This window comes from Erigeron canadensis, chromosome 2 (assembly GCF_010389155.1).
Source record: "Erigeron canadensis isolate Cc75 chromosome 2, C_canadensis_v1, whole genome shotgun sequence".
NCBI lineage: Eukaryota > Viridiplantae > Streptophyta > Magnoliopsida > Asterales > Asteraceae > Erigeron > Erigeron canadensis.
The window spans coordinates 21,777,986-21,793,865 of record NC_057762.1 but is presented as its reverse complement, the minus strand read 5'-3'; the positions used below and the strand labels follow the sequence as shown (position 1 = coordinate 21,793,865).

Genomic DNA, 15,880 nt, shown 5'->3' with positions numbered 1-15,880 from the left:
TATTAAAAAATTAGTATGTAAGATGGATTTCACCCAACTTAGATGTCTAACAGCACTAACTTCACTTCTCCTTATCTATATGGGTTGTATTCATATGAATCCTTTAAAAATGATGGAAACCAAGGGACTAATCTCAGCCCTTGGATCAACCATCATCAAAATCCCATCAAACATGATTGGTTACTCCAGTGAATTACTCCGGCGACTGTGCAATCATATTTGATTGGTGAAGCCAATCAAGCTTGATTGGTTACTCCGGTGAATTACTCCGGCGACATTGTCCAATCATATTTGATTGGTCAAGCCAAATCAAGCTTAATTGGTAATCACTAAGACACTAACGTCGTCGAATCTTCTCCGGTGACACTGTGATTTTTCCGGCGAGCTCGAAAACAGTGTTTATTGGCTAGGGTTTGTGCGGAATGTGTTTCTGAGTGATTTGGTACAAGTTTCATGCGTTAATTCGAAGAAACAACAAAGCTATAACGTTTTTAAGTTTCCGGTGAGTTTTTCAAGTTTTCCGGCGAGTGTAGATCGAATTAATTTCTGGTCAGGGTTTGTTCACGGTGTGATTGTGAGTGTTTTGGTGTAAGTGTGATGTTCTAATTCAAAGGTTCGAAGGTTTTATCGGCGTTTGAAGTTTTCCGGCGAAGTTGTTGCATTTTCCGGCGGTTGTATCGCCTGAGAAGAAGGAGGAGGAGTTGTTCGTCGTCGTCGTCGCCGGTCAGAGATAAAGGTGGAGATGGCGGTGGTTCAAGATTCCGTCGCCGATCAGATTGTGTGTGTGTGTGTGTGTGGTGGCCTGGTGGGGGGAAAAAGACGAGAGGAAGGGGAAGGGAGAGATAAAGGGTTGGGATTTATTTTTGAGGAGATAATCCAATGGCTAGAATTTATCCCCTAATTTTTAAAAAAAATTTAAGATTCAGATGAACAAAGTTTTATTGTAGGAATAAGAAATTATATGGAGTATTTGAAATGTGAGCTTGGGGTATCCACGTAGGACTCACCAACTCCCCAATCTCTATCCCTCTTCTTACCAACTTTTTTTTCACTCTTTCGTGCATATAAAAAGCGTATCAAAACTAATCCTTTAGACCTCACCCAAAACAACCACCTCTACCAAGCATTATATGTGTTTTTATTGGTGAGCAAACATACATACACAAAATGGGTAGTCTTGGTGTGCTTAAAAGTACAACAATGGTGTGTGTGCCATTGATGAGTTCCTCTGTTCAACAAATGGTCAATGACATGTATCAGGCCAAGATTGAAGGTGCTGACTTGGTGGAACTTAGGCTTGATTTCTTGAAAGATTTCAACCCCAAAAAACATCTCCCTGCTCTTATCTGTAATAATCCACTCCCGGTTGTCGTCGTTTATCGGTACGTCTTCACACCTACATTTACTTACAAATTTAGAATTATCTATTTATGTCTTAAGAGCACACATAAGAGTAATGCATCTAATGTGGGAGCCAAGATTATTTTTGAAGAATGTATTTTTTATTTTTAGTAAAAAAATATACTATGATACATTCATCTTATGTGTGGCCTTAAGACACATATTGAATGATTCCTTATAAAAATGTGTATCTTCATTTGCATATATATATTTTGTAAGTATATTAATAATGATTAACATGTTTAATTAAAGGGAAATGATAAATATAACTTGTATATAATACTTAACTTGCTGTTATAGGTATAAAAGTTTTGTGTCTCGAATATAATCATTTCTTAAGAGTAATATTACAATATATTTTTATGTATGTCTAAACTAATTAAATATCGTATCGCTTCAAATGTTATGTTTATCATTTCTTTAATTAAATGGTCACAACTTTTTGTCAAATAAACTATAAATGTTGGGGAAAAAAATATAACATTAAATAATGTACAAATGTACTAACACAATACTGTAATATTTTGTTTATTACCCGACAATGCATATAAAAGCCAATGGCCCACTGGTCCATTAGACCGGGTTTCTCTCGTGAGGCGGGAGATGGGGTTTTGCCATATGCCAAGTTTTGCTCCTATTAATCCTCGACTGTTGTGGGGGAGCCTGTTATGTTTTTCTTTTTGCACAATATTTAACTCGTGGTAATACGATTCGGTTTAGACAACCAAATATCTTAGTTGAGTTTAGGCCGTCAGTCCGTCACCATCTAAAAATATATGAACTTGTTTTAATTCGTTGGAAACTCACTGTTAAAAATTATATGAAATAAATCAATAATAATAATGATGATAATAGTAGTAATAATAAGATGGTTTGTTTAATGTAACATTTTGGATTAAGCACTCTAATGTTTGTTTTATTTTTTTATATTTATTTATTTTATCCAATTGATTACTATGGGTACATTCAAATCAAAAGTTAGAACTTCAAAGTTTTGTTCTTATAATGAAGAAAAATAATTAATCTAGCTAATTCATAAATTTAAAAAAATTTTCTGATTTATAGGACAGTAACATGTGAAAAATAAAAGTGTAAAATTATGAAAGAGATTAAATGGTTACCACTTGTCATATTCATATTGCTTTAGGAGGATGTCTAAGATAATATTTAGAAAGATTGATCATTTTCCTATAAAGAAAGAATAATCTATTGTCTTTGTTGTTTGGTAAGGAAATGAGAGTTGTGATCATTTAAAAATTTAAATTTATGTGAAAACTAGCTGGTCAAAATAACACAATGTGTTTAGTTTTAAATTACAATGTCTTTAACTAGTTTTCTGTTTTTAAATATAAATTTTGGTTTTCAAATGAACATTTCTCACAATACCAATTTTCAAAAGGGCATTTAATATATATTAAATTAAATTAGTTTTTATCATTTCAAACTAAATTATAAATACATCAAAATTTATTTAAAATAAGACATTATAACTAATTAGCAAATCTCTTCTCATACTAGTAATACTTATGGGTAAGTACATATGTTTTTGTCTTATAAATAAATAAATTAAATGCTTTTTAATATTCCTAAATATCATATTGACGACATCGTAATTCGTAAGGAAAGGGACAGTTTAAGGTGCAACCTTTTATTTTATATTTTTTTGTAAGGCTAACGTGCAATTAATGGACTAATTACTTTTATTTATTATTTCTATATGTGAAATTGCATTCGATTCTAATTAATACAAGCTAAAAAATTACCTTTAAGATATGTAATATTTACAATATAATTTTTAATAATGTGGAACTTATTAATTAAATAAAGACTTTGAGTGACTTTGTTGTTTAGGGTACAAAAAAAAAAAAAAAAACCCATCAAGAACGACGAAAATGGCGATTGTTGTTTAGTATTGAAAGATAAGCAACATAAAATCCACCGTTTAAATTTATTTTTTTGTGTTGTTTTATTTATCTTTTCTCGTACTAGTTGCGAGATGGATATTGATAATAAAACCATGTTTTTTTTCAATTTTCATCAAACCCCTAAAACACTTCTATGCAAAAATAGATTTTGAGGACTGACAAAACTATTGTATGACTTGGTCATTGGCATGGCTGCACCTTCACCATATAAACCTTGTATCTTTCAAGAGTGTCGGTTTCACAAAGTTGTGATTCTTGTTGATTTTTGGCATTTTCCTACTTATTGCATCGATTAATTTTTTTTATTTATTTAATCAGCATATAATTTCCGTATGTTGTTTTATCATATGATTTGTAAAAAAAACTTTAGCCATTTTAATCTTTACAGAAAAGAAATTTGAGAATATAGTGACTTGTGACTAATTAATTTTTCTAACAAAATCAATTTAATCCTTGATTATTTACGTACGTTGCTTATTATTGGGACAAATAGTATTATTTCAAATAGTTTGTGTGTGGTTTAACAGTTTTTTGTTTTTCGTTTTGTCATTATCGTGACAGTTTCGTTTTGATTTAGTTTGCGTGTAGGATTAACAATTTAATATGATTCGGTTTTCTCAAATCAACAAGTTAATTATTTCTTTAACATAGTTAATGATATCACATCTAATACCCAACATGTAGTTGACCTAGTATCAAGAAAAACACTTTGTGACATTAAGATCATAAGTTTGATCCCAGCTTGACAAAATAAATAAATAAATAAATTCTTTTTTTAAGATATTTTTTACCAATGAAGCTTAAGTTTACATGTGAAGTTTCAAAGATACGAGTTTGATACTTTGGAATTCCTAAATCATGTGGGGATTATAATAGAGCTATTGTACCGATATCATATGGTTCATACGGAATAAGTCGATTGGTAGCTAATTGTAGTATCGGGGCTAGGTTTCCCCTATTATCCTTTATTTCACATCTAATAATAACAATATCAAGGATTTATTATACATAACTAGTTATTCAACCCGGACATGTTATTTAAAATTATAGAAATATATTTAAAAAAATATACAGTATTTGTTATTAAAACATTATAACTTGATATAAATTTAATAATTCAACTAACACAATAATTATATATTTAATATATCAACTAACACAATAATGATTTTTAAAATAAAAATGACTACCTCATTAAGTAAATCAAAAAAAAAATTTTATTTGTAATATTATATAAGAGAGAATTTTTTTTTTCCTTTTTTGAATAAATGGTTAGTACTTTTATTAAACATGTAAAGGGTTATTTCTATTTTATTTATATATGATATCATAGTTAAATAAAAAAAAGTTTTAAGGTAAAATATAGATTTTACACATCAAAAACTTTCTAAAAATAATTATAAGAAACAATCTTATTTTATTATATATATAGAGATATGATAAGTAAACAGAATATTTAATAGTATATATATTTTATAGATATAGATATAGATACTTATTAATTATTTGTCTTATAGATATGAAAACTTAAGAATCCATGTAATTGCAATTTGTTTAGCACCGAAAATTTGCAAGTTTTTAGTTGATTGTCCATATTGACTAAAAGTGGTTTGGAAAGTTCCTAATAGTTGATTAATACTGTTTTCAACAATATTGAACAAGTAAATTTGGATTTGAATATATCATGTGGGAATAGGATAATGTTTGTGGATTTGAGGTAGCCACAAAAAGAAATATAGTAGTAATAAAATTTTCATCGTCATAAATCAAAAAGAAAAGAAACAAGTGTGCAGAATCTCCGGATGTGTGTGCCATTACTTTTTGTATGCCAACTTGCAAAATAACATGTTGTGACTACATATCTACTGGAGATGGTCTATCACATCGTAACACACCTTTTATGTGGTATTATTAGGCCATTTCAAATAGTGACGTAGCTTTATCGGTTTTGTACCTTCTATTTTCAAACTAATTTTGAAATCTATTATTAGAATACTTTCTCATCACTTATTTCTCCGATATTAATACACATATACATTATAAAGAAATAACCCTTTTAATAAACTGAGGCGGTCAGCCAATAGGCGGTGCCGTTAGTATCAACTTTTGCAGTGGCGGAGCTATGTAATGGTCTTGACAACCCTATAATATCTATAAAACGCTATATTTTTAATATTATTTTTATATATTTATTTAATTTAAAGGTAAATGACAATCACAGACTGGTTTAGTTTAGTTTTGTAGTATAATTTTTACATTCGGTAGTATCATGAAAACTATTCAGCGACTTCAAACTAAAAATCCTGACTCTGCTACTTTTGTGACACATAGTGGCGAGCAAATCCGACAAACATGAGAGCACTCTTATATCAAATATTTGACTAAATACATTATATGTAATTGAATTATATAAAAACGAGCAAGGTAAAATAAGTGGTTAACACATTTATATCTCTAAAAACAAAGGTTAAGGGTTTTATCCTCACGCTTGAGATCCTTTTTATAAGAACCTGAAAGCCACTTTTATACACCTTTGTGGTAAGGGTAATACGGGATTAGGTGTTTAGTTACTTTTCTATACTTACAAAAATTAAAGAAGTTTTTTTCTAATTCTTTTTGGAAAAGGAAGAGGGTTATAATTTACCAATTTACTGCTATCAAACACCTATTTCTTTTGTACTCCGACTACTTCCACAGGGGTGGTGGACCTTTAGTATCCATTTTAAATCCAAAATATAAAATTCGTAGGGCCATGATTCCATGAAGCATCACAAATCTAAGCTGTTACTAATCCCCACATCACAATTTCTGGAAACAAAATTTGGAATTTAGACATTTAATGACTTTTTATATATATAGAATTATATATGTCTACGCACCAAGAGATCAAGTTGATTGGAGTTTGGACCATATACTTCTAGCATTACGCATTTAGTAGGGACTCAGAAATAACACTAAGAATATAATCAGGGGGCTGAAAGTCACGGCACCAAGATATAACACTAAGAAAGATGATTTTCCAAACAAATTACTGATAAAACTACATGACTGAGCGAAAAGATGTCCCCCTTCCCAGACCGTACTCCCATGGCTAGTAAGTTCACGCTCGTTATGAGTAGTGCATGGGGTAGGGTCCGGCGATTTGAGTAATTGGTCAAAACTTGTTTTGTGTCAAAATAGGTTCTTTTGTGCGAGTCAAAACACGTTCAACTGACCTGTAAATGCTTTCAGTAGTCATTTAGTACGATAAGAGCATTATCATTTTGGGAAAAAGTGGCGTAGGATGTTATATGCAACATACACTTTGGACATCTTTCGAGACCCTGACCAGTTATAGATAAGTTCATAAGTATAACCCAAATCGACTAATAGATATACGGTAGAAACTACCTTCTCTGATATGGAAGACAATCTTTCTATCGGTTTATAATATCATCGAACGAGACTGAGACCATGAGACCTGTAATGATATGCTATTCCTGAATTTCTTGTGCTGGGTTATGACTTCAAATTGCATAATTTGTTAATTCATTAAGTCTCATTTCATTGTTGTACAGGCCAAAATGGGATGGTGGTCTGTATGATGGTGATGAGAACTCAAGGCTAGAAGCACTTTTACTCGCTAAAGACTTGGGTGCAGATTATATTGACTTAGAGCTTCAGGTGAGATAACTTTACAATAAGTGAACATAAGTAGCAAATAATCAGAAGAGTTCGGACCCTTTTTAAGTTTTTAACAAGTGGTGTTTAAGGAGTTTTCTAATAATGGACTTTTCTTGCGCCAAATTTACTCAGGTAGCTTCCGATATCATGGAAAAACACAAACTTGGTCAGCAAAGCCGTTGCAAGATTATAGTATCATGTTTCATGGATAAAGTGACATCTTTGAAGGAAGATCTAAGTCATCTTGTAACACGAATGCAATCTACTGGAGCAGATATAATGAAACTTGTTACAAATGCAAGTGATATTACAGAACTATCAAGAATTTTTCATCTGCTCTCGCATTGCCAGGTACAGATTTTTATTTTCAATCCTATAATAGTTTTATTTCATGAACTAGGCAAGTCATTTATAATTTATAGACGTACACATGGTTTGATTAAATAAAAGGGTTCATTGTTTTGTTGAATATCTACACCACCCCTTGATAATAAGTGAACTGGATGAATCTTGCATACCAAAATCAGTTTGTAAATACGTTGTGCTCTTTGCGAGATTCAGTGGTGGATCCAGGATCTCTAATTGATGTATGGACCACCATGAAAATGTTTACCTCTTCACTTTTTTTAATGACAAAGTTCTACAATACAACCTTCCAGGCTAAATCCACTCATGTTACTATTTTATAGAGGTAGCAACATGGACGGGTTGGGTAACGGGTCATATTGGACTTGCCAACAGTTTGCAAATTCAACTGTAAAAAGTTATATGATGACAGTTGAAATATTCAAGTATTTGAATACTCCAAGAGGCGTATACCTTTAGACTTTTTCCTTTATTAGCTACTTTAACCATATTGCCCGACTACAAGAAAACATTGTTTCATCTGAAGACTAACATTGGACTATCTTCAGGTACCCTTAATTGCATACTCAACAGGAGAGCGAGGCCTAATTAGTCAACTACTAGGTCCAAAGTTTGGTGGTGTTTTTGTGTATGGATCCATTGAAGGAAATCAAGTACCTGGTCTGCCAACTCTAGCAAGCCTTAGAGAAGCATACGGAGTTGACAATATAGACTCCGATACAAAAGTGTTTGGACTAATCTCAAAGCCAGTAAGCCACAGTAAAGGCCCTATTTTGCATAATCCTACTTTCAGACACGTGGGCTACAATGGGGTTTATGTACCGATGTTCGTGGATGATCTTAAACAGTTCTTTACTGTTTACGAGAGTCCTGATTTTGCTGGTTACAGGTGTGTGTGTGTGTGTTTATAGATTGAGACACTAAAATTCACATTAACTTGATGAACTGGGTTGAAATATTTTGTTCATTTAAGATGATCCCTAGATTTTTTTACAACTTCAATCATAGCATTACACCCTTAAGAGAATTTACTTTTTTTTTCGTTCCGTGACACCATTTTTCCTCATCATTATTTGTAGTGTTGGAATTCCATACAAGGAAGCAGTAATGGAATTCTGTGATGAAGTCCATCCTCTAGCTCAGGTTGGTGTTTATCTTAAACATTAAATTTTGTTTGAGCAAGAAATTTTGGGAACTACAAAAAATGAACATGTTAGAATTTTCATTGGAATGTGCCGATTTTTTATCTGAATTTTTGCTTCTTGATTACTTTGTACCGAAACCTAACAAACTTTGTATCTTTGATCAGTCAATTGGCGCGGTTAATACTATTGTAAAGAGGCTCAGTGACGGAAAACTCATTGGTTATAATACAGATTGTGAAGCCTCAATAACAGCAATTGAGGATGCTCTAAAAGGTACTCCAATTAAACTTTGATCTTTTTATGTAAATTATTACAAGTTTTTGTCAGGGGCTGTTGATATGTTCATTTCTATCCTTATTCCTGATTTAATAATAGCTTTGCTTTTCAGCTCGAGGTCTCGTAAACGGAGAAGCTACCTTCTCCTCTCCCCTTACCGGAAAACAGTTTGTGCTAGTTGGTGCTGGAGGCGCAGGAAGAGCTTTGTCATTTGGTGCTAAAAGTAGGGGGGCACGAGTTACCATTTTTGATATTGATTATGGTATGTTCATTAGCAGCTCTTTCGTGTAAATTAGAAGTGACAAAAGGGGGGTCGTGGTGGCCAACTGTTCGAAATGGATATGGATCAAACCAGTAATTGTTGGGTTGACCTGAAAAACTTTTTACCCGAAGTTTTATGTTTTTAATAAATTATAAAGGTTCGCAAAACTTCAATTAATACCTGAATATGATTTAGGAGGTCTTTATGAATTTAGAATACACTTTTGGTCATTTTCTACTTGTCTTACCCATTTCCGTTTTAAATATGTTGTATTTTACCTACTTCATACATTAGAGATGAAACATAATCTGAATCAACGTATTCAAATAGCATAAAATCGTTACCTCTAGCTTTTAATGTTAAAACATTCATGTACCTGACAAATACTGATTACTAAAATGTTGTTTGTATGTAAAGAAAGAGCAAAGTCGCTTGCCCTAGCAGTGTCGGGTGAAGCTCGGCCATTTGACCAGCTGACTACCTTTCAACCTGAAAAGGGTGCAGTCCTTGCAAATGCAACACCCATTGGGATGCACCCAAGTAAAGAGCGAATCCCCGTTTCCGAGGTTAGTATATTTCTTGTCATATGAGAATTCTAACACTGTGGGATTCGGATATGTTATTAACAGATTTCATTTTTTTTTTCTTCTTATTTTAGGAAACCTTGAGAGATTACTCTGTAGTCTTTGATGCTGTTTATACTCCCAGGAAAACTACACTTTTAAAAGACGCTGAAGAAGCTGGCGCTATTATTGTTAGTGGAGTCGAGATGTTCCTTCGACAGGCGGTTGGGCAGTTCAATCTTTTCACTGGCGGCAAAGGTCCTTTATAACCTTAAATTTTTCAAAAATTTTCTTCTTTAGACAGTGTTCAAACTACAACAGGGGGTTATAAAATAGGCAAGTCAAGCGGGTTGGGTAACAGGTCAATGAGTTCTTATACATTTAGTACCATATGTTGTAAGATTCGGATCTTCTAAAATTGTTTCACGAGTCCATACAAAAAATGACTTCATATAAAGACTCGTGTACTGGGATCCAAATTTGATCAACCTGCAAAAATAAAATCACCCAAAGATAGATACATTTTTCATACTTTTATCTGAGACTTTGTATCTGTTTTGTTTCTTACCGCAGCTCCAGAAGAATTCATGCGAGAAATTGTTTTAACAAAGTTTTAATTGATTTATCTATATACCCATTTATTTATGATTGAATTCATCGATTAAATAATCGAGCAGTTCCTGAAGTTCAGCATCAGACGAAGAGTTTCTGGTAAGAACATAGGTTTCTGTTCATCATTGTTTGGATACAATATGATGTATATGTGTAGACAGATTGTGTTGTACCAAATTTCCAACACTCGATCATTTCTTGATTTTTTTTTTATTAATAGACTTATTTCATTGTAAGCATTGATTGTTAGTATCGTGCTAAACAAATATTCTAGCTTGTGTCAATATCATTTTATTAGGATAACTTCGATATTTCAACATTATGTAAGCATTCGTTAATTGTTGGTATGGTGCAAAACGATATTTTATCCTATGGCTACCACCTGAACCTTGTTTTATTAATCCTCCATAAAATAAATTATGAATGTCATTCAACACTACAAATATTTATTTTTCAATCCAATGATCGAATCGAGTTGAACAGCTTTGGATGAGTCTGCATTCAAAACACGTATATAAGATGAAGAAACCCATAGTTCCACGTGACACCACTGTCTACACATACATGCACACAACAACCCTATGCAATTTTTGACTCGGTTGTGAGCGAAAAAAAGACCAAATTTTGATAGAACGATAATTATACCAAAAACATAATCTGTCTCTCCCTCTCTAAAACATAAACAGAGTTTCACAATCCACGTATCTATAATGTTAAATGCCCAAAAACAAATGCAAGGATGCATTTATACATATTGTGTATTATATTTGAGTTATAGTGGCATAATAATGATGCAAAGCATACAAGAAAAAGAAATTTAAATAGGACCACTGAAACCATATATAACTCTTTGAGAAAGAGTAGTATAGATAGAACCTTTTGATATAGACCTAGCACAATTTAAGTCGTGACCATGATATAATAGACGAGTAGTTTTGAATCTCAATACTGTTGGAACATTACATCTCGCCTAGAGGCTGTGTATTAGTAAAGGAAGTTATGTCAGAGAAGTCCCAAGTGGTTCCCACAATGACTCATGTGGGTAATACGGAGTATTCTAACTAATAAACTGCCTTTCAGAGGTTGAATTTCCTAAATAATACTATATATATAGCACGGGTAAGTCTAATAGGACTACATAATTCACAGGTTGTACGCAAGTTTACGAGTTGCTTTCTTCATTTCTTTTTAGCAACAAGTAGGCATCCGGAATGGTTGTCAAGTCACAACTTGTACGCTCTAACTTAATTCATCATGAATGTTGTACAAAATCAAATCCTGGACAAAAAATAAGGATTTTTTGGTCAGTTTATGATCATTTAACTTTAACACTAGTAATAAATTCCAGAGACCACCAGTACTTACACAACCAAACACCAATAAGAAGATAAAAAGAACTATAGGTGACAGGCATGGGTGATAAAATCATTTAACCTAAAAACCCAAATAATGAATAACACAATTATCTAGTTTGACGGAAAATGAAATGATCAAGTATGTCTATAGCCTTTTTCATTATAGAAGTATCCAAAATCAAAGAATACCGACAAATCACTCTATGCAATTGCCAATCAAATTTCATGGTGCGGAAAACAGCAAAATGTGCTAGTACTACGTTTTACATTCCATTATATCATCATCCACCAAGCGAGAACCTTAAACGAAACTTTCAAATTCCACCAAATATTAGTTATATCACTAACACTACATTTTAAGTCGGGTTATCTGATCATTCTCTAGCAGAATCTTAACTAAGTACAACAGCGAAACAATACACGTGGGTAGGTCATACACATGCTTTGTAAATAAATCCCAATGAATTAACAATTCAACATGATCAGTTTAGTAAATGAAAATATGAGTTTAAGGTTACATGCATAGAAAAAAAAAATTTACTAAAACCTATTAATCACCAAATCCATATTTACTTGTATATGGATTGATTTTGGAGATGGCGTTACAGAAGACCCAAAACTATTTATGAGCATGAAATGCTAAGCCCACATTGACTAAACAATGCCGAAAGCATATGAGGACTTGAAGGAGAGAGACCTTAAGGGTTGCAATATTAAACAACCAGGTCTTTGAAAGAGGTCTGTACTGTAAGTGGCAAATTGGTCAGGTCAGGCGGGTTGGTTAACGGGGCAAAATGTATTCAGGACAAAACAGTAAATGGGTCAGAATTCTAGCGTGTGTACTCAACTGATTTAAAAGTAAATGGGTCTAGATTCTCACCTCCTGTATGCACTCAAAATGTCAGTAATAACTATAATTGCACGCAAATTTCAACATAAATAAACAAATTTACCTGTAATAGCAGCAGGATCAAGTTCCCAACAGCCTCTCAAGCAGCCATCTTTCTCCTCTGTGAAGAGAAAAGCAGGAATTTGATGAGAGAATCTGTCCAACTCTATCCGAGGTATCACCAGTATCTTCTCAGTTGATCTCTTTATCTTTAGGGCCTTGAAAACCGTCTTATAGCCAGGAACACATGTCAGCAACAATACTTTTGTACTATTTTCATCACTTTCTACAACTTCCACAATGTTACACTCGCCAACTTTCAGGTCAGAAGATCTATACAAAGCCCAAATTTGTTTTTCACTTGGATAAATACAAAGCCCAAATTTGTTACAATATGAGAAAAGGACTCCAATGGAAGCATTTCCGTTATACCAGCAGAAATTTTGAATAAACCACATGCATTATGTCCAATACTGTAGTTAGATGGGATGTTGCATACTTTAAGTAGTGATGCGTGCAGTGTAAAAGGGTCTGTTTCAATCTGTTTAATTTGTGCATAGCATTGACAAATTCCTCTATTCTTTTCCCAAAATGCCCATACCTGACCAACTTTAAACTTCGAGATCTGCCTGTCAGAGCTGAAGTCATGGCAAATATGCTTTAATATCCACATGCTGGAGATAGTGAAGAAATCCAGGGACTTTTCATAAACCTTTCAGATATTGTGTCTATATCACCATTGGACTGATAGCCAGTTAATCCTCTCGGTGATCGGCGAAGACTAACCATCTCATTATGAAAACCATTCAAGCGCTTACTCGGAGTGTATGACAAACAAGGAGTAGGTTTAACTGTTTCTTCAGGAGATTGAGAACTTTGACCATTAGTTACCCTATCTTTAACACCATTAGGCTGATCACCTCCCTTTAGTCCTCTCGGTGATCGGCGAAGATTAAGCATTTGGCTATCAAGACCATTCATATACTTCTTTCGAGTGTTTGATAAATGAGTAGCAGGTTTGACTTTTTCTACATGAGATTGAGAAGTTTGACCCATAGCATTATTTGGGTTGATCGACACCTTGTTAGAATAAGAATAATCTTCAAGCGGTAGAGAAGCCATATCTAGCTCAAAGGATCCAGAAGGTACACCTTCTCTTTCAGTTCCATTCAGTTTTACTGACTTAATACGATGAGAAAATCTAAGCCGTTCATTGAACGGGATTGTAAGTTTAGCAAGTTCCGCTGGGATTGTTCTCTGAAACACACTTACAAACCCTTTCACTTTCAATAAGAACGCTACAGAGATACCATCATCTTGTACAGAAAGAATCTCCACAATAACAAATTTGTATCTTTTGTGATGTTCTGGGTCCAAACTCCATTCAATATTCCAGTCCTTAAAAAGGGCCCAAATTTCACCTGCTCGGGGATAAATGACGTACGAAAATCTACAACTTCCTTTCTCATATATCATCTGATGAGAAAACATGAGGCTGTTTTATGTTTCCTCTGTTTTCCCCTTCACAAACTTCCCACAGGCAACTGGCAAACCTTCTTCTGCCCATTTAATCTCCGCATTGCTTTCAAGTTCAGGCTCCAACCAAGTGAGCCGCAGCCTAAACTCAGATTTATAAATTCTCCTAACCAGCGCATAGAATCTTGGCAAGCTGTCAAGAGAATCATAGCACGCCCAGATTTGATCAACAGCAAAACAATGTGCCTCTTTATCCTTGTCAAAGTTACTAAATTCTGAATCTGGACAATCTACTATCTCTGGGCTTAAATTGCCTGAATGGTCAAGTGGTACAGGTTCTGCTCCCTTCATTATATGTTTCTCCATGTTCTTAGCATGTTCACATGCTTTTTGTTTGTTCACTTCCTTATCCACATTAGCTGGGTCACAAGATTTATCATCACATGCTGGGACTTCTTCCATTATCCTCAACCTTGATCTGTTTTGCAGGATCAAATCATCACTGCCACCTTCCTGGTACAGAACTTGTTGCTTTTGTCGAGCGGATTTTCTGCGTTCAACACTATCACCGCCAGGACCACCACTAACTCCCTTCAATGCTGTTTCTTCTTCCTCGGAATTATTTTCACTAGATTCTACTACCATCTTTCTTCTTCTTTTGTTCATTCCTTTGGAGATTCCTGTTTCCAAAGGCTTCTGTATATTGACATGTGCCATAGTGACCCCTCCCTGATTCATGACGGTTCTTGAACTACCACCAACTCCAGTGTTCACAGCTTTCTGACGTGCTATATGAGAAGCTACCTCTTCTATATTGACTTTGACCTTTTCCTGTCCTTCAACATCTTTCTGTTGAGGAACAGGTGGCTGAGCCCCGTTGGTACCCAGATTTACACTTTACATCTTTTTGTGAGCAAATGGGCTCCAGCAGCTGCCCCCTGCACACCTATGTCATGAGCAATGAAGAATCTCGAGCACTGCTGACACTGCAATGGTTTGTTTACATATTCTTTGAAATACTCATATTTTATGTTACAGAAAGGACAAAATGTCCAGAATGATGATCGAACACTCGCATTTGATGTTGACTGTTTGTAATGATGATTCATCCCATTGAACTGAGAGCTTGGGACATTTTTGAAATTGCTCTGAACCGTATAAGAGCTTTGATTTCCTTGACGGTTTTGAAGCGTATCAAAGGCTCTGGCAGAATCTCTACACTTCATGTCATATACAGACCGCTTTCCTTTATCCGATGGTACCATATTTGCTTCAGCAATTAGTTTAAATGCAGCTTCAGCACCCAGGAAGTTGTTCTTATCGGGGTGAAGAAGAAGTGCAAGTTTCCGGTACTGTTTCCTGATGGTTGCTTCGTCAGCTACACTCTCAACTTGAAGGATTCCATATAGATCCTTTTCAACACCATATATCTTTTGCTGAGCTGAGCAATGGATATCACAGACTGTAATTAGTTGAGAAATGTTATCTAATTCACACAGCAGTTGTTTGGCCTTCAGAGCAATCTTCCGAGCCCCTTCAAAATCATTCGTAGCCATCTTCTGCTCAGCAAGCATCTTGGCCCGATATGCCTCGTCTTTGGTGCACTCCATTGCCATAATGATATACTCCATTGCCACAATGATATAACAATGCAAAACTACTCAGATGATCTCATTCATAACAAAAACCGAAACCACTCCTTCAGTTTCACAACTTATTCGTCGAATTAAGAATAAAAAAACAAGCTCATAAGGTTCTTCCTCCTCCCTATAATTGAAATCCCAATCTAGAACCACAAAAAGGAAGTGGGAAGTCAGTAGACATTTCAGCTTTTATTTAGAATATATTCTAACAAACAAACAACTGGAAGTCTTATATGACTTATTATCACACCATCAGCAATATAAACCAATCGCTCAGTAAGTAAGAATTAGCTTGTTTACTAAC

At 34.1% G+C, this 15,880-nt stretch overlaps 2 protein-coding genes across 2 annotated transcripts; one reads left to right on the top strand and one right to left on the bottom strand.

Annotated features, from left to right (window-relative positions):
- The first annotated feature begins 1,090 nt into the window (after nt 1-1,090).
- Nucleotides 1,091-10,497, top strand: LOC122587156 (bifunctional 3-dehydroquinate dehydratase/shikimate dehydrogenase, chloroplastic-like). Its single transcript, XM_043759246.1, has 10 exons — nt 1,091-1,382; nt 6,884-6,989; nt 7,122-7,340; nt 7,904-8,244; nt 8,435-8,498; nt 8,665-8,773; nt 8,889-9,038; nt 9,456-9,604; nt 9,697-9,859; nt 10,175-10,497. The coding sequence occupies exons 1-10, from the start codon at nt 1,168-1,170 to the stop codon at nt 10,216-10,218; spliced, it is 1,560 nt and encodes a 519-aa protein (XP_043615181.1). The 5' UTR covers nt 1,091-1,167; the 3' UTR covers nt 10,219-10,497.
- A 529-nt stretch (nt 10,498-11,026) lies between these two features.
- LOC122587859 lies at nt 11,027-14,821 on the bottom strand. Its single transcript, XM_043760021.1, has 3 exons — nt 13,964-14,821; nt 12,522-13,933; nt 11,027-11,491 (listed from the first exon to the last, which is right to left on the bottom strand). Exons 1-2 carry the CDS (start codon nt 14,669-14,671, stop codon nt 13,118-13,120), a joined length of 1,524 nt encoding a protein of 507 aa, XP_043615956.1. The 5' UTR covers nt 14,672-14,821; the 3' UTR covers nt 11,027-11,491; nt 12,522-13,117.
- Between the last annotated feature and the right edge of the window lie 1,059 nt (nt 14,822-15,880).